Source organism: Hipposideros armiger, unplaced genomic scaffold (genome assembly GCF_001890085.2).
Source record: "Hipposideros armiger isolate ML-2016 unplaced genomic scaffold, ASM189008v1 scaffold_633, whole genome shotgun sequence".
In the NCBI taxonomy this organism is placed as follows: domain Eukaryota; kingdom Metazoa; phylum Chordata; class Mammalia; order Chiroptera; family Hipposideridae; genus Hipposideros; species Hipposideros armiger.
In genome coordinates, this window is record NW_017731983.1 from 323,495 (window position 1) to 344,530 (window position 21,036).

General features: G+C 48.7%; 1 protein-coding gene across 1 annotated transcript; it reads left to right on the forward strand.

Annotated features, from left to right (window-relative positions):
• Positions 1-7,800: 7,800 nt before the first annotated feature.
• Positions 7,801-20,984, forward strand: EIF3D (eukaryotic translation initiation factor 3 subunit D). Its single transcript, XM_019625559.1, has 15 exons — positions 7,801-7,980; positions 9,945-10,077; positions 10,378-10,423; positions 11,126-11,262; positions 11,864-11,949; positions 12,495-12,567; positions 13,343-13,455; positions 14,128-14,260; positions 14,787-14,934; positions 15,870-16,000; positions 16,651-16,736; positions 16,841-16,970; positions 19,786-19,928; positions 20,131-20,414; positions 20,856-20,984. The coding sequence occupies exons 2-15, from the start codon at positions 9,955-9,957 to the stop codon at positions 20,867-20,869; spliced, it is 1,647 nt and encodes a 548-aa protein (XP_019481104.1). The 5' UTR covers positions 7,801-7,980; positions 9,945-9,954; the 3' UTR covers positions 20,870-20,984.
• The last annotated feature ends 52 nt before the right edge of the window (positions 20,985-21,036 follow it).

Here is a 21,036-nt window from a genome sequence, read left to right on the forward strand (position 1 = left end):
TTTCATAAAATTTTATAGTGGATCTACCGTACAGTATGTTATATGCCCAGCGAGCTCTGGAGCAGTACTCTATTAACCCTTTACTTTCTCCACAGCAAAACATATAAACAGTCACACTGAGGGGGCTAAAACAAAGACTACAGGTCACTTCACTTTCAATTTACATCAAATTTGCCGTCAAATGCTCGCCCCACCCTCATGAGAAAGTTTTTGGTTTTCAGAGCCTTTGGGGATCTTGGAATTGCATAGAAGCGCCAGCTTTGGTTCCAGGCACACCTGGGTTTCCATTCCAATTGCACCTTCACCAGCTGGCTGACCTTGAGAAAGACATTCCTCCTCACTGTGCCTCAGTTTTCTCATCTATAAAATGGGGTGGTAATCCCTAGTGGTTCTTAGGAGGCCCATGAGGAGATGCAGGTTGTCCCACTGGAAGGGGGGGCTAGCCACACTGACAGGTGCCCAGGAGGAGAGACCTTGGTGACCCCATCACAGTTCGAGGAAGATTTGCACACAAGGGGCCGGTTCCCTTTCACCCAGCCTATAAGGCTGAGACATAAACAGAAGATCCATCTATCAGCGGAGAGCACAAGACACCACCGCCAGCAGGAGGGGGCCTTTTTCTCAGCCTGACCAGCACATACTTCCCTGCAGTAAAAGCTCCGTCAGGATGCCTGTTCTCACGGGGCTGCTCGGTGTGAGAGAGTCAGAACAAGGGACGGCATTCGCCTGAAAAAGCATTTCTCAGCAGAGGCAGCTTGAGGTGACAGCCTTGCCCAGAAAATGGGGCTGATGCTCTAGCCAGTGCAGCCAAGAACGTGCTCCCTGGACAATGCCAGTCTCTGGCTCTGTGACTGTCCCCTTTCTCTAGTTCCATTCCCTCTCATCAGGTGTCCCATGGTAAACTGCAATCATATTCCAGGGCTCACCAAGCTTCCTCAGAAACTCCGGCATTTGACTGCCCTAAACCCTTGGTCACACATTTGCAGACAACCAACAGGTGACTCCTAGAAAAGGCCAGCTTACATCTGTGGCGGATTTGGTGTCCCAAGATGGCCACACCACGTCTCCCCCTCCACATGCTCTTCTAGAGCCTTGTGCCTTGACCCTGGGCAAACCTGTGACTTGCTGGTAACCAACAGGAGGGGTGGGGGTGACGCTGCGTACCTGCTGAGGCCAGATCGTAGAACGCCATGCAGCTCCCAGCTTCTTAGCCATAATACTTGCTCTGGAAGCCTTCAGCTCCCATGGAAGTGGTTTGACTGCCCTGAGGTCGCCATGTTGTGAGGAAGCCCAAAGTCTCCAAGAGAGAGGCCCTAAGATGAAATGGAGAGAGAGAGAGAGAAAGGTCTAGCAGCCCCCAGCTGCTCCAGCTCCATCCGCACCTAACTGCAATGGCATCAGAGACCCCAGGCCAGAGCCAACCAGCCATGCCCCTCTCCAAATTCCTGACTCACAGGAACCAAACGATAACAAAAGGATTGTTGTTGTTTTCAGCTGCCAAATTTTGGAGGGATGTGTTACGCAGCAATAGGAAACCTGGGTCTGCTTCTCCCCACCTGGGTCAATGGGAGGGTTGACGCCTTTCTCAGAGAACTCTTAGAAAGAATCAAAGAGATGGTTGTTTATGTAAAGCACTAGCACAGTGCCTGGCATGTAGTAAACGCTTAATAAATGCTACTTCCCTTTTTAAGGCATTGGAGGTTCCTATTGGAAAATGCATTTGCCTTATCTGGGAGGGATAAGACAAGACAGGAGAGCATAGAAGGCTGATTAGAGAGCAGTAATATTGGTGGCCCTCACTTATAGACATGACATGAAGGGGTGTATCTGGGGGGCTTGGCAGACACCTATGCGTCTCCCTTTTTTGGTTCAGAAAATGCTTTTGCAGTCTCTCCCTCAGCTAGACCAGGAGCCCTGTGACGACAAGAATCTCACCATCAATCATTATATACACAGGGTCCTGCTACAAAGGGGTGGCCCTGCGTAATGCAAGTTGAATGAATGATCCCGTACCGATTTCGATCCCTTTATTCATGGACTTAGTCAATAAATACTTACTGGGCATCTATTCTATATCAGACACTATTCTAGCAACTGGGAATACAGGCCTTATTTACACCCCCTCAGGAGCTCCGTGTGATGAAAGAGACATACATGGATTAAACAAGCACACAAGAATCATTTCAGGGCCCGCTGAGTGGCACGTTGGTTAAGAGCTGGTTTGGGACACCAGAGGGCCCCAGTTCGGATCCCACATATGAGGGCCAGTGACACTGCCCTCCACAGCTAAGATGCTGAACAACAGCTCAACCTGGAGCTGGGCTGCCGTGAGTCACCGGCGACCGCGTAGGCTGCAGCCCCTGCTGCACTGGGTTGCCATGGGCTACCGTGTGTAGCCAGCAGCCAGCGTGAGCAGCCAGCAGCCGCTGTGAGCAGCCGTCCAGAAGCGGGCGACTGATCTGCCTCGCCCGGGAAGAGCGCAATGATGGTGCCAACTTGGGCCAGTGAAGCAACGTCTTCCACAACTAGACTGAAGAACAAAAAAAAGGACAGCAACTTGTCTGTTCCCCTTCCCCCAATTCCTCAGTGCTGTTCCCATTCCCCAATTCCCCAATAAAAATCTTTATAAAAAAAAAAGAAGAAGAATTTCATTATCGTTTCATAACTGAGTGTTAGGGAGAGGGGGCACAGGGAGCCTGGTGTGGGGCGTGGGGAGGCATGCCCCAGGAAGTGACATTAGACCAAGAGCTGAAAACTAGTCAAAGAACAGAGGGACTTTCCAGGCACAGAAAACATCTTGTTGGGAGGCCCTGGGGAGAAAGGAATGGCAAAATCCAGGAAAAAAATGTCAACAAGTCAGCTAAGGAAAGATGCCCAAGCCAACAGCTCACAAGTAGCTTGTCTGCCTGGCCAAGAGGCTCTGAGAGGACACGGGTGTCGGAGAGGGTAAAGGAGAATGTGTTTGTGTGAAGGGGAGGCATGCAGAGGGAGATTAATTAAGAAGGGCTCAAAAACCAATGGTAGAAACCAAGCAAGAAACAGAGACATCCTGGAGGAGGGGAGAAGAGTGATTCTGGAAGTGGATTTCATTAGAATTCTGACAAACTGGAAGGCATGGGGAAATGGGGACGGAGTGGGACTTGGGGTGACGCCAAGAAATAAACAAAGGAACTGGAAATGTTTACCTAAAAGAAGTCCATAGAGGGCAAAGTAGCCACCTTAGAGGGGTGATCTCCCCAGCACTAGGCACTTCCAAGCAGAGGTGACAGCAGCCAGCCAGACAGGTGACAAGGAAATGCCTGCCTGGAGTGAAGGTTGCGCCAGATGAATGACTAAGAGGACCCCTTACAGTCCCAGCACCCAAGAAGTCGTCCCTCGTCCTTCCCTCCTTGGAAGGTCACATGCGGGAACAGAAAGGGCCTCTTCCCTCTGCTGGTACACTCTTCCCCCAGATCGCCGCCCCCCCCCCCCCCCCTGCTCCCTCTCGTCCTCCAGTCTCTGCTAAGATGCCACGTCCTCACTGATGCCTTCCTGAACTCCCACCTTAAAAGTGCTGCGCCCCGCATCATTCTCTAACACACAGCCCTGTTGCAGCATCTTCACCCACTTCTCACGTCTCTTTGCACACTTGCACACTTGCCCATTGTCTACCTCCCCCCACTTAAAAGGCACCCTCCTTGAGGGCAAGACCCTCGCCCACTTTGCTCTCTATTGCCTCCTCCACGCCTAGCTCCAGACCAGGCACACAGAAGGCGCTCCATGCATGTTTGTTGAATGAGTAAATAAATGAAATCCAGGCTGTGCCTGTCACTAGCTGCGTGACCTTGTGTAAGTGACTTCACCTCTCCCAGCCTCCTTTTACCAGAAAATTGGTATTAAAATACTGTAGTCCTGAGGCTCAAACGAAATTAAGGAACTTGTCACTTATAAACTGCTGTGCTGATGTTCACTGCTAACTAGCAGAATGGAAAGTTAGTCATTTCTTTGCCCAAAGACAGCGTTTGTGTCTCTCCAGACCGGAAAGAATGAAATCTCCATCTCCTTTTGAGAAAAGGGCACCTGCCCTCAAACTTACACTTCTGACAAGAAAGGGTTTTATTTTAGTCTCTAAAAACAGAATGTGAAGGCCCTTGATTCGTTCAGCATTTCCTGGGCACACGCGGCAGGCCAGGCCCGTGCTGGGCCGCGAGACTCAGGAACGCAGCCCCACACTGGAGGAACCCAGAGTCGGGGTGGGAGAGGTGGGGGACACTGGTACCAGACCCAGAGGCGTGCTAAGTGCACAACGGAGGGCTCTGCCAGGTGCTGTGGACACCTGGGGGGGAGAACCTGTGCTCAGAGGCCACTCATGCATCCAACAATTTCCCAAGCACCGATTATGTGGTGCGCACCATTCTAGGTTCTGGGGACACAACAGTGAATGAGACGCGTGAGATCCCACCTGTCATGAGGCTTCCATTCTAATGAGAGGACAGTAAGTAACCAAACAAGATCATTTTAACAGAGATAAGTGTTAGTCACCCAGTAAAACACTAATGGGATAGGCAGAAGCAGCAGGAGCCAGGCTGCTTCCTGAGTTTGAAACCCCAGCTTTACCACGCACTGGTCAACCTACAATACCTCTCTGTGCCTCCATATCCTCATCTGTAAAATGGGGAGAATAGGACCCACCTGACAGCGCTGTGGTGAGAATTAAATGAGTGTAAGTTCTTGGAATAGAACTTACAGGCACATGGTGAGTGAGGGAGTGAATAAGGACAGGGCAAGGCTGCTCAGAGGGGTGGTCAGGAAATGCCTGTTTGTTGAGGACACGGGCTCGTGAAGATCTAGGGGAGATGCGTTCCAGGCAGCAGAGAACAGCAGGTGAATAGGTCTCAAGACAGGAATGAGCCTGGGCCTGGCCCAGAAAGAGGAAGCTGCCAGTGGGAAGCTGCCATCTGAAACTTGTAGGCCATGGAACAGAATGGGCTTTCATCCTCAGGATCAGGGTGAGCCACTGGAAGGCTTTAAGTGGGGGAGGGAAGGAGGATGGGCATGCTCTGATTTCACGGACAGGAGTCATTCCAGCTTTCCATCCTGTGGAGAACGGGCGGTGAGACAGGCAGAAAGAGGCAGCAGGGGTGTCAGGTGGGAGGAGGAATGGGGGCAAGATCTCCCACCCAAACCCAGGGGCTGACTAGTGAGAATGAGACAGGACACTTGAAATCCTCCTCCATCTGGGGTGGGCAGGGACATGTGGGCCAAATTTTGGGAAAGGGGATTAAACTCTGATATGACAGAGAGTCTGCAGAAGACGGGCCAACAGCAAAAAAAAAAAAAAGGCATGACCCAAGCAATTTAGCAAAAATACATCTCCCCTTATACTTTAGAACATGTTAGAATATACTATTGATATTAATCACACTAACATTAATTGAATGCTTATTTACATGCCTAGGGTTACATGCTAAATTCATTTTCTCATTTAATTCTCACAAAATCCCTATCCATTCATGCAACAACTCAACAAATGTCTATTACCCGGCACTGTTCTAGGTAAGCCAGACAAAGCCTCTAGAGGCAGAGACAGAGCCTAAACAAGGAAACAAAAACATTTCAGAGCGTGATGAGAACTATGAAGAAAACAAAGCAGAGGAAGAGGATGAAACGGATGGAGAGAAGAACCAGTTTTAGGAATGGTGGTAAGAGAAGGTCTCGTTAAGGAGATAACTCCTTTTTTTTTTTCCTAAAGATTTTTATTGGGGAATCAGGGAAGGGGAACAGACAAGTTGCTGTCCTTTTGTTCTTCGGTCTAGTTGTGGAGGACATCGCTTCACTGGCCCATGTTGGTATTATCATTGCGCTCTTCCCGGGTGAGGCAATCGCTCGCCACCCATTGGACGGCTGCTCACAGAGGCTCTTGGCAGCTCATGTAAGCTCACGCCCGCTGCTGGCCACTCACAGTAGCTCACGGCAGCCCACTGCAACCCCACTGCAGCCTACCGTCGCCGGCGGCTCATGGCAGCCCAGCTCCAGGTCGAGCTGTTGTTCACCATCTTAGCTGTAGAGGGCGCAGCGTCACTGGCCCTCATGTGGGATCAGAACCGGGGCCCTCTGGCGTCCCAAACCAACTCTTAACCAATGCGCCACTCGGTCGGCCCAGGAGATAACTCTTGAGTGGAGACATGGATGATGAGACCAAGCCAGCCATAGGTAAAGCTGGAGAAGAGCATGCCACGCAGAAGGAACAGTAGGTGCAGAAGCCCTGCTGAGATGGAAGTAAGGTGGTTGTATTTTAAGCATAAAAAGACCATGGTAGCTAGAGCAGAGTAAGTATAGAACGGCAGGATACAAAATTGAAAGATAGCCACCGACCAGACAGGCCACAGGAAGACATTCGTATTTCATTCTAAGCACCTAATGGGAAGCTGCTAGAAGGATGTGAACAGATTGCTTTGACCACCATGTGGGAAAGGAACCCTAGACGAGCAAGAGTAGACAGACACTGAGAGTCCAAGCACGAGACTGCAGATGGTGGAGAAAACTGGTAGTATTCAAGATGTATTTTGCAAGTAGAATAAACAGGATCTGGTGAAGGACTGAATGTGGTGGGAAAGGGAAAAGGAACTAGCAGTGATGACTACAAGGTTTTGCCCGGAGCATCATTGACTGAGCAGCATTAACAAAAAATCAGAAAACTGGAAGGCGCGCACATTAGGACACAATTTCTGGAAACAGGTGCTGCTATTAACATTTTCATTTTAAGGTAGCAGCTTTGGAGAGATCGAATAACCTGTCCCAAGTTCACCCAACTGGTAAGCTTAATTACTAATTATTTTCACACACATTTCTTTTTACCCTCACAGCATCCCCTTGGTATTATCTCCAATTCACAGTAACTGAGGAAAGTGAGGCCCGAAAGTGTGAAGGCTACACAGCTAGAGTGGCAGAGCCAATAGTAGATATCAGGTCTAATAGCGTCTTGTTTTCCAATAAAGGAGACAGGTTGGGAGACTGATAAGGAAACCTAGGAGACCGGGTAGAAGAGGATCAGAGGTTTGAATGAAATCGGGCCCTCAGATTCTCTTTCAAGGTTTTGAAATTCCTCAATAAGATTCCGGGCAAACTCCGTAGGCTGGGAGTCTCGGAGAGGACAGCATTATTGCCCGTTATAGGAAAGAGATTCGTTCCTGAGTCGCCACTTCAGAAACACAGTTCCTAATTAAAATGCACGTTCCTGGGCTCCAGCTTAGACATACTTGAATAACAACCTATGGAAGTGAGCCCCGGAGTCTGTATTTTTCAAATTAGGGCTCCAGAAATCTTCGTCACCCAAAAAAGTTTGGGAGCTATGCAATTATGGTTTGAACCCTGGCGGCCACCCCCTAAAACTAGCAGGCTGACCTACGTAGGTCACTTTACACCTCTACACCTCAGTTTCCGAAACTGTAAAAGCAGTGGCGTCGGGGTTAACAATAAAAATCTGCCTAGGACGCTCGACTTGCCCCTACCTGCGAGAACCAAAACACGTGACTGATTAAAGAGGGCAGGAGCCTCGGGTTATTGTGGGATACTGAGGGGCCGAAGCGCCCCGTGAAGCATTGTGGGACAGAGAGGTGCTGTGAGCCATTCGCCGCCTCCAGCTTTGACTGCACGGCCGCCACGTTTCAATAAACCTGAACGCCCTCTCGGAGCGTCGCCGGACGCCCCATGACGTAACTGTAAGCAGCCCTCTCACATCTTGGCGCCTGGGAGGCTAAGGAGGCCACCTCGCAAACAGCAGTGACAAATTTCCGGGCGTGCCTTCGCTTTACGACTCGCGTTCTGTCGCCGAACCCAAAGGAAGCTGGAGAGCAATTTACGACAGCGCAGGTCGTGTTTACGGCGCCGGTCGCTGCGCGCGCATCTCGTGTCTTTTCCCGGTTCCTCAGAGTGCAACTGGTAGTGAGGTCTCCGGCCTGGACTATCTTTCGCCATCCGGCCCAGCTGAGGCCGTTGCAGGTGAGTGGCGTATTCTGTAGCGTTCCGGGGACCTCTGGAGCTGGCTTGGGCGGGGAAGGCCTCCGGAAGAGACCCTCCCCCTCCGGTATGTCTCCCTCCTGCCGCCGCTGTCCCTCCATTGGGCGTAGCAGGAATCCGCCTTCGGAGTCCCAGGCCCAGGCATACTGCTGGATGCGGGGCACGGCCTTGTGAGCGAGGTCCCTGGCCCAAGACTCCACGGGCTGGTCGAATTTGATAACGCCATTTAACTCAGTTGGGTCTCAGGGTCTTTTTCAAGTAGCCAAAGGCTGTCTTGAGTTTCTGTGAGTGAAGTATTGGGAGTGCCAAGCTGAACGGTGTTTGGCTCTGCCCTGAGAAGTTCACAGTCCAAAGATTTCCTTCCCTTTAATGTGAAATGGAAGGCTAAAGTGGAGTAGATCTGATCTCTGATTTGAACACCCCTCTCCCCGGGCTTTGATGGCGTACGATCTGTAGTGGCAGCAGTAACCTGCACAGTCCTGCGGTCTGCCAGAAACACGGCCCCTTCCGAGTGCCCTGTTGGCGCCTCCCCGTTCTGCCCCTGCAGCGAGTATAGCTGTCACTCCGTCTTAACTGAAGAGCTCAGTTTGTCCTCCTGGTTCCATTCTGCTCACGCTTGGCGTGTGTCAAAACCGGGACTTCCTCCCACCCCGTGGAAGAATGCCTGTCAAGCCTTGGCTTGGGCCTGTATCCTTGAGCCCTGGCAAGACAAGTAGATTTTTTTTAATGTGTTTCGAGACATCGTTGCTGTATTATTAAATGTGGTCTAAAACCCCAGATCTTTTGGGGTTGCTGTCCAGCTAGAATATAATGGGAAGAATGCTGGACTTATGGCCGACAACCCTGGACATCAAATCTAATTTGAAACGATGGGCAGATCAACTCCTTGATTTGGCTGAGCTGCAGATTTTTATCTTTAAAGTGGTGGTGTGGGGGAGTTAGCAGTTAATGCACCTAGCATGGTGCCTGACACTTAGTAGGAGCTCAGTAAATATTTATTGAACGTGAATTGTTTTGAGACTTGCCATCCCCTTTCTCAGTCCTATTCCTGTAGTGTAACTTAAATTCAAAGTTGGAGGATGCAGCTCCCAGGTTCATTCTCTTGCTGTCACCCAATTCCTGTTGCTGTCACCTCTGTAGGAAGCCTTAGCCTCCCCTTCATGGGACAAAGAGGAGAGTTTACTAAGTTCAGTATCCAGCGCTCTTTGATTGCACTCCATCCTCCAGAAATATTTGTGTAATGAGTTTTCCTCTGGGAACTCATCTGAGCATTTTCAGAAGCTTGCAATAGGTGCATGTGTTTTTGACAGGAACTGTCAAACATCCATTGAGAGTGCTTGGTTTTTACTCTCCTGAGAGGAGCCCTAGTATTAGGCAGAGTGTGGACTCTGGAGCCAGACTGCCAGTGTTCAAATTTTTCATCAACTAGCATTGCAACTTTGGGCAATTTCTTAACTTCTCAGTGCCTCAATTTTCTTGTCTAAAAAGGGGGGATAATACTGGCCCCTACCTCAGATTGTTGGGGGACTTATTGAATTTCTGCATGTAAGCACAAAGAACAATGCCTGGTACTGAAAATGTTTATGAACATTTGCTCTATGGCCATGTTTATGGTTGAAGGTTTCTGGTGACCTCCTCAGCCTCTGGCAGGCCTTCTGCTTGGCTCTGTGTCCACTTGTTCTGCATAAGGATTTACATTGATGACAGGAAATTGGAAGAACAAGAAAAGGAAGTTGAATGTCAGGATACACTCACACAGATTTATTTTTCTCAGACTCTGTGTAAATGTATTTTTGCAAGTCTGAATAGTAATTGTGTGGCATTTTACAATGAAAGCATTTCCGTGTGTGGTAACTAATAAGAGTTTATGTCTTAGCTTACCTCAACTAGAAGGCGTTTTTTACTTTGAGGCCTTTCTTATGCAACTACTTATTTATATTTTTAAGGTTTTAGAAGATGGCAAAGTTCATGACACCCGTGATCCAGGACAACCCCTCAGGCTGGGGTCCCTGCGCAGTACCCGAGCAGTTTCGGGATATGCCCTACCAGCCATTCAGCAAAGGAGATCGACTAGGAAAGGTACTTGCCTGTCAGCGGGAGTTTGAATCTTTTAAGCTGTGGCTGCTACTCTCTCCGAGTTCGTTTCAATTTTATTCTCTCAGAAGCATAATTCCCGTGTTCCTTATAGGGACACCAGCTGAGAACGGTTATAACCTCTGGATACTTGCAGTAGTCATAGGCGAGCTGGGCACTTGCAAAGGCATTGTGAGCCGGTCCCCCTGCTACTTTCCCACACTGTCCTCGCTTTGGGGGGTTTCTGGGTCAACAGAAAATTGCCTAGTTGACCTGTGCACTGTCTTCCCTTGTTGCCCTTACTAGGTTGCAGACTGGACGGGTGCCACATACCAAGATAAGAGGTACACAAGTAAGTGTTCTCCGACTGGCTGCCCGATTAGGGCCTTGGGAAAACTGTTGCTTTTCCTGGTGACCTCCATCTGAAAGTGTTCAAGGATGGGGACGTATTGCTGATAATAATCACAGTGTTTAGGAGCGTGTTCTAGATTGTGCACACTGGCCACATTTTTTTTGGAAGTAGCCCCAAAAGTTAGATTATTCATTAAAGAAGTTGGGCCTATTACAGTGGGATTTTTTTCCCCTACTTTTGGGGAGCCATGAACCCTTTTGCAAATCTGTTGAACATATTCCCATTTTGCATTTCATTGCTTGGGACTTACTGAACCTGTGAAGCTAGCCAGTGGATCCCAGTTTCAGAATTCCTGATTTTAAAATCCTGCTACAGTAAATGGGTTTTTAACTCCTATTCTCACAGAATAAGGCAGAGTGGAATAGGCTTATCTTGAGTTCCTCAGACTCTGTCTTGCCTTAGAAAGCTCTTTAGACCAGAGTTTTTCAAATTTGAATGTGCATATGGATCACCTGGGGAGCTTGTAAAATGCTGATTCTGATTCAGTGGCGCTGGGGTGAGGCTGTGAGTCTGCATGTCTGAGATGCTCCCAGCCGATGCTAAGGGTCCTGAGGCCACGCTTACATAGCAAGGCTTTAGACTAGTGTGTATTTGTAAAGTCTGTAGGCCATGGTTGTCACACACTGTCACCTTTGCCCCCAGATAAATACTCCTCTCAGTTTGGTGGTGGAAGTCAGTATGCTTACTTCCACGAGGAGGATGAGACTAGTTTCCAGCTGGTGGATACGGCGCGCACACAGAAGACGGCCTATCAGCGGAATCGGATGCGCTTTGCACAGGTAGGGCGAGAGCCAGCCATCTGATCATCTGCGGAGGTTACAGCTTGGGGCTGTCACCTGCTGCTAAAAGTGCAACCCTGTGAGTGCTGGTGACAGGAGTGCATGTTATCATAGGTCTTCCAGTGAACCCCAGGTAGCTGTTCAGTGACGAATCGTTCTAAAGTAAACTTTACTGGGACTGGGGACGCATTTAAATAGTTGAGCTTTCTGTTGACCAGTAGCTAGGATACCATACCCCTGTGCTAAGAAGGGCGTTTGTACTGGATGAAAAGGTGCATCTGTGCCTATTGCCTGACTTAATTGCTGGGTTGCAGGCCTTATTAAGCAGATGGTCCAGTCGGACCACAACTTATTACATAAAGAGGCAGATTCAGCAACTCTAATAAGAGCCAATAAACCTACTTCAATAAAAAATATGTGTGTGAATGTGAGTCTAAGCTAATTCCAAGTACTTATTCAGCTAAACCCTCAGACTGTAGAGTAAAATGTGCAACTCGACTGTTGCATCCTGAACTTGAGCTGATGACCTCCTATTAAGCACTTGTCCATTGTGAGACACATTTCCAAGATTTTAACATGGGTGCTTTTTCCTAATTCCCAGCGAAACCTCCGTAGAGACAAAGATCGACGGAACATGTTACAATTCAACCTGCAGACCCTGCCTAAGAGCGCCAAGCAGAAAGAGAGGTGAGGTTTCCATCCTGCCCAAACAAGGTATTGTTCCAGGACTGACCACACTCTGAAATCACTAGGCCAAAACAGGACAATGGTTGTCTCCCCCACCATTGCAAAAAAAAAAAAAAAATGACCTTAAAGCTGGTTAAGCCCCTGTTTCAACTCTGATGTCATTCTCCAAGGGCCAATTCCAGTTCGTGGCAGCCAGCATGGGTGGGAGACCACTTGCAGGGGACCTGTGCGCTGAAGAGAAAAGCAAATTAGAAGAGACTCGGGCTTAGCTGGGCTCAGTTCTGCTTTGGCACAACTGCAGGGCCCCCCTTTCGCACTGGGTTCTGTGAGCCTTCTGGAGCTGCGTAGTGCTGCAGCCGTCGCAGGCTGGGACTGCCGGTGGATTGTCTATAGGTGGAATAAAATATAGCTAGCTGGTCAATATTGAGGAACAACGTGGCTCTTCTGCCATGTCTAGTGTGCACCCTTGTGGTCTGCTCCTTTTTACTAAGTCCCCGCTTTTCTTAAAAATCTGCACCGAAAGCACAATTTTCCTGTCTTTCCAGAGAACGCATTCGCCTGCAGAAAAAATTCCAGAAACAATTTGGAGTGAGGCAGAAATGGGACCAAAAATCACAGGTAGCGTATCCATACCAGAATTCTCTAGGAATTTGATTTTGCTTATTTATGAGGTCTTGGAACAGTTTTACTGAGATATAATTCACATACTATACAATTCACCCATTTAAAATGTATAATTCAGTGGTTTTTAGTACATTCACAGAATTGTACAACCATCACCATAAATGGAGTCATACATTATGTGGCCTCTAAGGTTCATCCTCATTGTAACGTGTATCAGTTCTTCATTTCTTCGTATTGCTAAAGTCGATTGTGTGGATAGACCACATTTTGTTTATCTGTTCACCAGTTGATGGACATTTGTTTGTTTCCACTATTATGAATAATGCTGCTGGTAACATTATTATACAGGCGTCTGTGTGGCCATTGTGAAAATAGAAGACACGTGTTTAGTTACAGTTGTACAAGTTAACATTTTGTTGGATATGATGCTTGCTGTGTCAAGAACAAATAGCTAAATGCTCTGAGAGAAAGCTAAAGAAGCTGCTACAGCTGTTTGATGAAATACAGAACTAGAAAGAGCTGGTGTTCCCTGGGTGACATCCTTGCCTAGGAGTGGAATTCCCATTTGTTTGTGAATTCTTGCTCCCTTCAGCCCTCTTCTAGATTGTAAGCCCTGGGAGTCAGGGATTCTGTGTTCTAAAGCAGCCAACACGGAGTAAATGTTCCAGATACGTTTATTCAGTAAAAGCCCTTCACACTATTAACCTGCCTTTTGCTTATGTCTCACACCGGCTGTAATTTTTTTCCCTCCAATGGTTTTCCACCACAGAAACCCCGAGACTCTTCTGTTGAAGTTCGTAGTGACTGGGAGGTGAAGGAGGAAATGGACTTTCCCCAGTTGATGAAGATGCGGTACCTGGAAGTGTCAGAGCCTCAGGACATGTAAGTGGCGTCCCCATTGCGTATGATTGACAGTTGAACTTAAAAAACATTATCGATCCTGAGGGGGGAAAGTAGAAAGACGTTTACTGAGACTAAACTAAATATCTCTTTCAACTTCCTGGCATTGTGAGCAAAAGAAAAACAAAATTAGGTTATAGCTCTTTTTGGCAGAAAGAGAAAGGAAAGAAACTCCAGCTTTATATTAAACTCCAGCTTTCTTTCAGCTTCCTGGAATGCTGATCAAAAGAGAAATTAAGTTATATAGCTCTTTTGGCAGAAGGAGAAAGCCAGCATTCTTCAGGGGAAGCAGAGCTTTTCCTGACATCCAGAGAGCAGAGCCCCTTACCTCAGAGGCCAAGTAGGTGGGGATGACTTAGTGGGGAGCTGGAGCGCCAGCCCAGAAGTCAGCGCGCCTGAATCCTCTGTCACTCCTCATCTCCCCATCTTTAAAATGGGGTGTTGAGCTGAATCAGTTGTGTTCACACTCTCCTGTGGAGCCACGCCGGGAGCGAAGGGGGCGGGGTCCCGAGTGAGCACTGAGAGTTCATCTGGTCTCAGAGACTTTTCATCTCTCTTACGTATTCGACTTCTGGGTAAGATGTAGGTGCCGAGGCATAACAGAAAGTGGGTGATCTTCTTCCCCTTGCTTTCCCTGTCTCCCGCTCCCCACAGTGAGTGCTGTGGGGCCCTAGAATACTACGATAAAGCCTTTGACCGCATCACCACGAGGAGCGAGAAGCCGCTGCGGAGCATCAAGCGCATCTTCCACACCGTCACCACCACAGACGACCCTGTCATCCGAAAGGTGCGCACCCCCTCTGCCACCCACCCACCCAGCCGTGAGGAATGCAGCCGGCTCTACAGCTGAGGCCCAGAAGGAACAGGACCCGGGGATGGGGCCTGGGAGCTCTCTAGATAAAGAGTCTTCTGAATCGGACATGGGTTTGATGGGGTGAAAACAAAGGCACTCTGCTGGCCGGCCCATGAATGCTGGTGTTGAGTAGAGCTGGACGCAAATCCTAGCTCCACACGCTGCCCAGCGTCACCTCTCTGGGGCCTTTGCTTTCTTATCTGTAAAGTGGGGAAATGCACTTACCACATGCCACTGGGGTGAAGATGAAAGAGCATTATCAGTGCTTGCCTGGAACATGGTGAATGCTCAGTGAGCTGCGGACACAATGTCCCAGGATGGGCACTGCCAACAGCAGCTCGCCAGCTGTATGCACGCGTGTTTTATGTGGGTGTGGGGGTGACAGCTCTCCCCGCTGTGTAAATGGGCAATTGGACCTAAGCGTGTCCTCACTTTTTTCTCTGTTTTGTCCTCTTTGCAGCTGGCAAAAACTCAGGGGAATGTCTTTGCCACCGATGCCATTCTGGCCACACTGATGAGCTGCACCCGCTCCGTGTATTCCTGGGACATTGTCGTACAGAGAGTCGGGTCCAAGCTCTTCTTTGACAAGAGGGACAACTCTGACTTTGGTAAGAAGCCTGTCTGCCTGTCTGGGGATAACACAAAAGCGTTGAGTGTTTCTCTTGGGTCAGAGCAACCCCTGGTCCTGGAGAATGAGTAGAAGGTGGTCTGTCTCCCCACGAGCATCGATGGACAGCCTCCTCAAAGACGGAGAAGGAACTTACCATCACTGCAGCCCCTCCCTGGGGCATCTGCTTTCTGAGTCCCAGCACCGCGCAAAATTATGCTTCCAAATGTTAATCGTTTGAGTAATATTTTCCTGATCTCTGCTATCTCGTTATACCATCTTTAGTATTTACTTAGTGTGTTTTTTTAAGTTAATGGTTGTGTTTTTTAACTTCAGTGTATTTGCAAAGAAAAAAATATATATGCACATATTTTATACCATTCATGTATGTATATACACACATGCCATGATTGAAAACCAGGTCACTCAACAATAACAGCAGTGAAACAAAACAGTATACAGTAAAACCTTGGATTGCGAGTAACGTGGTTTGCGAGTGTTCCGCAAGACGAGCAAATCTTTCCAATACATTTTAACCTGGTAAATGAGCGATGTCTTGCAATGTGAGTAGTTTGTTTCCGGAACAAATTATGCTCGAAAGCCAAGGTATTACTGTAATTATAGTCCACGCCTCAGGCCTTCTCTTTGTTTAAAAGCTTAATAAAATCAAACATTCTCTGGAGGAATCCAAAAATATTGAAAAGGGATAGCTTTTTTACACCGTGATTGAATCTTATATTAACATCTAAGGTTATCCAGAAGCACTGCGCAATTCCTCCCCTGAATGTCCCACCCGTGGGAGACCCATGTTAGTAAATGGCAGTTCTTTGAAGGACGGGCTTTTGTCACGTGGACCACCACGTCTCCCCGCGGTGCCGTGCACATCATCAGCGATTCTTTGTTTTGTGGGTGGGTAACATGCTGCTGCTTTTGCAGACCTCCTGACAGTGAGTGAGACGGCCAACGAGCCCCCTCAAGATGAAGGTAATTCCTTCAACTCGCCCCGCAACCTGGCCATGGAGGCAACTTACATCAACCACAACTTCTCCCAGCAGTGCCTGAGGATGGTGAGCATCGGGCGCTTGTCACATATCATCGACAGCTATTACTGAGCACCTGTTTAGTAGGCTCTGGGCTTGTGGGATTGGGCAGGACACATGGGGTCCTAACCTGTAGCCAAGGAGTTTTGAGCTTGGGCTCTGAGATCACACTGCCTGACTCGGATGCCTCGATCCACCGCTTCATAGCTCTGTGGTGTCCGGCGTGCTTTTCTGTAAAATTAGAATGCTGACATTGCTTTTCTCAGATGGGAATACTGTAAAGAGTCCTTTGATTATCTGACAAATGCACTGTTTAGGTGCAAAGTTGTTACTCCTAGGGAGCTTTGTCATGGAGGAGGAAAAACAATAAAACCTAAACACATACGATGTGTGCTATGGAGAAAAATGAAGCGGAAGGGGCGTGATGGCTAATAAAATGAGATAGCGGAGCAGTTGACACGTGTAAGCCATCAGTAGATGCTAGCTGTTAACAATCATTGTGATTCATGGATGCTCACTTGTGCTCCAGAAGCAAATAGGCAGACACAACTCAGCTCAGAGCCCCTCGAGGGTTCCAGGGACCTGGCCTGGCTGTAACTAAGCAGAGGTGCGGGGTCTGGCTGCTTGGCTTAGCAACAAGTTGGCGCTGTCACGTAACACCTGTGTCATTTTTGCAGGGGAAAGAAAGATACAACTTCCCCAACCCAAACCCATTTGTGGAGGATGACATGGATAAGAATGAAATCGCCTCCGTTGCATACCGGTATGTCACCTTTGGTGGGGTGTGCACAGACCCAACCCTGGATGGGGCGAAATATCTGCAATTCAGAATTTCAAGTGACCAAATGAGTCCCTTTTTCATTGCAGTTACCGCAGGTGGAAACTTGGGGACGACATCGACCTGATTGTCCGGTGTGAGCACGATGGCGTCATGACCGGAGCCAATGGGGAAGTCTCCTTCATCAACATCAAGACCCTCAACGAGTGGGATTCCCGGGTGAGGCACCTCCGTCACCCTCCTGGGGCCCCACATCTGTCTCCTGCAGGGTGTGTTGTCACAGGCTCGCGTTTGGGAGCCTGTTCTTTTCCCCTCACCTTAACTTAGAGAGTGACAGATTTTTTTTGTCCTCTGAAGTTTTCCCCACTTTGTTCCTCATTGAGAAAGAGACCGTGTGTGTGAGGGTAACTACCTTCTTCCAGGACTTGCTTCCTCTCTGTTCCGTTCTGACCTCCTGTTGGCCTCTGCTGTCTGCGAGCATCTGATTTTGATCTCATTATTTGGGCTGGCAGGTTTCCTGTAAGCCTGGCAGCTCCTTTTTTTGACGTGTTCTTTCACTTACTGCCATCACTACCTTCTTTTCTATCTTCTGATTCTGTCGCCAGCCTTTCACTTACTGAACTCGGGGATTCTAAGATTAGCTCAGATTTGGCTCTTCAGGAGGTACCTCGAATGAAACGTGCTTCCTTTGTTTTTTCTCTTTCCGCTCTCGCATGCTGGTGCACCATGACTGTTGGGCTTCCAGCCTTTCTGGAACTGCCCGGGCTTATGTGCCTGAATTTGAAGTGGGTGGCAGTGCTCCTGGGTGCTGCTGTGCAGAATAAAGGGTTCTCAGTGGGAAGGACAGCTCCTGTTTTGAAGGGGTGTCCAATGAGATGGTGTACAGACGGCTATTGTGCTCTCTGTCTTCATTAGAGCCGAGGGATTAGCATTTAATGCTGATGATCATCCCTAGGTGTTCCTTATCCCCCAACCCTGCTGAAGGAGCACACTGAAAGGTTGGCTGTGACCTTAGCTCTGGCCCAATGGCCTTTTCCACCATAGCCCCCCTGTACATTTGGCATCGTTGTATCTGTGTGGCTTTGCCCTCTGTGCCATTACCTGCATTATTCTGCTCTCGCACATTTCTCAGCTCTCGTCACGTGTTTTTTGCTGGTTCCTCTCCTTTTTTACCCTATGGAGCGTTCCCTTAGGGTCAGCCCCACATAGCTCTTTTTGCCATAATTATTTCTTTAATATAGCTTTATATTTCTTTATACAGTTTTCTTTTGCTCCATAACAAATTCACAAATTTAGAGGCTTAAAACGACATCCATTAGCTCATAGTTTGGTAGGTCAGAAATCTGGCATCATGTGGCCTGGTTCTCTGCTCAGAGTATCAAAAAATTGAAACCAAGGTGTAAGCAAAACTGAACTCATCTAGAGGTTCTGGAAGAAAACCATTTCCAAGCTCATTCTAGTTGGCAGAATTCAGTTCCTTGCAGTTGTAAGGCTGAGGTCCCCCATTCTTTGCCAGCTGTCAGCTGGGGCCTCAGCTCCTAGAGGTCACCCATATTCCTTCCTTGTGGTCTTCTCCATCTTCAAACCGGCCTCATTAAATCCTTCTCATGTGCTGAGTCTCTGACTGCTGTCTCTGATCCCTACACCCAGATTTAAAAGACAGGTGGTTAGGTGAGGCCCACCCAAATGGTCTCCCTAGCTTAACAACCTTAATTACATCTGCAAAATCCTTTTTGACATATAAGGTCGCATAATCATGGTGCTGATATTTCAACATAGTCACAGGGTCCACCCACACTCAAAGGTGGGAGATTCCGCAAGGGCAAGGGTCATTGGGGTCATCTTAGAATTCTCCCTACCCCAAGCCATAACCTTGAACTCTAAAAAATGTTTCCTCAGACCTACTCTGACTCCCCATTCCATTGTTTTTCTGCTAAAATACCTTATCCATCCCATATCCTCATTTCTGTCATTATCTCTGTCCTGGCTGTCCATCAGCTTTGTCTTTCTCCTGCTCACTTAGGCTCAGAGCCTCAAACATCTCCGACTCCAACATGCACGCTTCGCTTTTGCTGCCAGGTGCGGTCTGTCTGCTCACTCAGTTCCGGATCTCACTGACGTCACCCTATTCAGTACACCTCTTATTTTGCATTTGTCTCATAACTGCCTCTTCCCCACCACCTCATTCAGTTTCTCTCTGCCAATTAATTGTCCAAAACACGGCTTCCATCGTGCAGCAGATTTGTAGTCTCTTACAATGCCACAGCAAACTCACATGGGTACTGCAGAATATTTTTAATTTTAGAGGAAACACAGAGACATCTGTCAATACTAGTCCTACGTGGTTTGGACCTAACTTAATAAAAGGGACTCACCAGTATTTCTTTTGGCCTATTGTTGCTATGAAGCAAGAAAGTTTGGAAATCTCTGCCATGTGACCTCCAACCAGTCACTTCACTCTGAGGCCAAGTTCCCATATCTATAAAATAGGTGGCTGGAGAACACAGATTCTGGGGTCTCTTCCTGCGTTGTCTGCATACATACGTGTATATACAACATCAGACTCTGACCTCACCCTCTGCGGGCCTCCACTCCCACCCAAGACTAATCCCGCCTGTCTCCCTCCATGCCTGTCAGATCAGTCCACCTCCAGCCTCTGCCAGTATTCTGCACTTCGTTAGCTGTAGCTCTTCCTCTGTGAAACCCTTCCTTACCACAAAACACACAGTAAACACTTACCTCTGCCATCTATATGGCACTTATTTTTAACTTGTATGCATGTGTGTCCTGGTCTGGATGAGCTCTTATGAAGACAGGAACTGGCATTTGTTGAGTGCCCGCTCTGTGGCAGGTTGTGCAAGGGAGTGACCATGTCTTTGCCTCTTTAATGATGAAAGTCTCACCTCTGGTTTACCTGTGGCCTCACCCACTTCCTGGTCAAGCCCACGAGGGATGTCCTTGTCTGCTGGGGGAGGTACCAGAGCCTGCTTCTGAGCCCGCCTTCTCTCCTGTAACCGGCGCTTTCCTTCTGCAGCACTGTAATGGTGTTGACTGGCGCCAGAAGCTGGACTCTCAGCGAGGGGCTGTCATTGCCACCGAGCTGAAGAACAACAGCTACAAGTTGGCTCGGTGGACCTGCTGTGCATTGCTGGCTGGATCCGAGTACCTCAAGCTTGGGTGAGATTCCTGGCCAGGACTTGTGAGCTCATCTTCTAGAAGGAGGGCTCTGCGGGTAGGGAGATGAGGGCTTGCCTTTTCCCCATTCCCTTGGGAAAAGCATCAGGCCAGGTGTCCCCATTTAACTGATATTTGCCCCCAGGTGTTTCTGTGTCTCTGGGCCGGCCTGCCCCCACCACTAACACCGCATTCCCCCCACTAGTTACGTGTCCCGGTACCATGTGAAAGACTCCTCGCGCCATGTCATCCTGGGCACCCAGCAGTTCAAGCCCAATGAGTTTGCCAGTCAGATCAACCTGAGCGTTGAGAACGCCTGGGGCATCCTGCGCTGCGTCATTGACATTTGCATGAAGCTGGAGGAGGGCAAGTACCTCATCCTGAAGGACCCCAACAAGCAGGTCATTCGCGTCTATAGCCTGCCCGACGGCACCTTCAGCTCCGACGAGGACGATGAGGATGAGGAGGAAGAGGAGGAGGAGGAAGAAGGTTGGTAGTGAGCCTCTTTCGAGTGGGGACCAAGCTCTACAGCCACGGTGCTCTTGAACCTTGATGTAAACCTTGAGAGTTCCCTCAGACTTGACATAATTTGGGGTAGCATTCATTCAGGCTCCAGGAACTGCTGCAAGAGCCTGTGGGGCACGTGAATGGGTTGGGGAGGAGAGTGGTCCTTTAGAGGCGAGAGTGAGGAAGAGGCATCTAGAGAAAGATGATGGAAGTCCCTGATGGTAGCCAGTGGGCTGAAGAACAGATGCTCGGGTTAGTTACACCAGCTTATGCTATCTTTCCTGCTCCGCCGGCTAGGGACTGAAGGGAAAATCTTAGCCCTTTGAGGGTTTGAAAGACTTGACTTGTGAATGGAGGTGTTGAAAACCATAGCAGTTCACCAGTTTGACATGGCTCATTTCTCTAACATTTTGTATCTTTCAGAGGAAGAAACTTAAAGGCACTGGAGTTTGTAAATCCACCGAGCGTAGGAGGGCCCTTGGATGCCTGGTGGAATCTTTGTCTGATACTTTGTTTGACGAATGGAATAAAGTCTAAGTCTCGTCGGTCTCACCCTCATCGCATGCCTGCGTTATGATTGACAGCCCTTCTTCTCCGAGTAGCC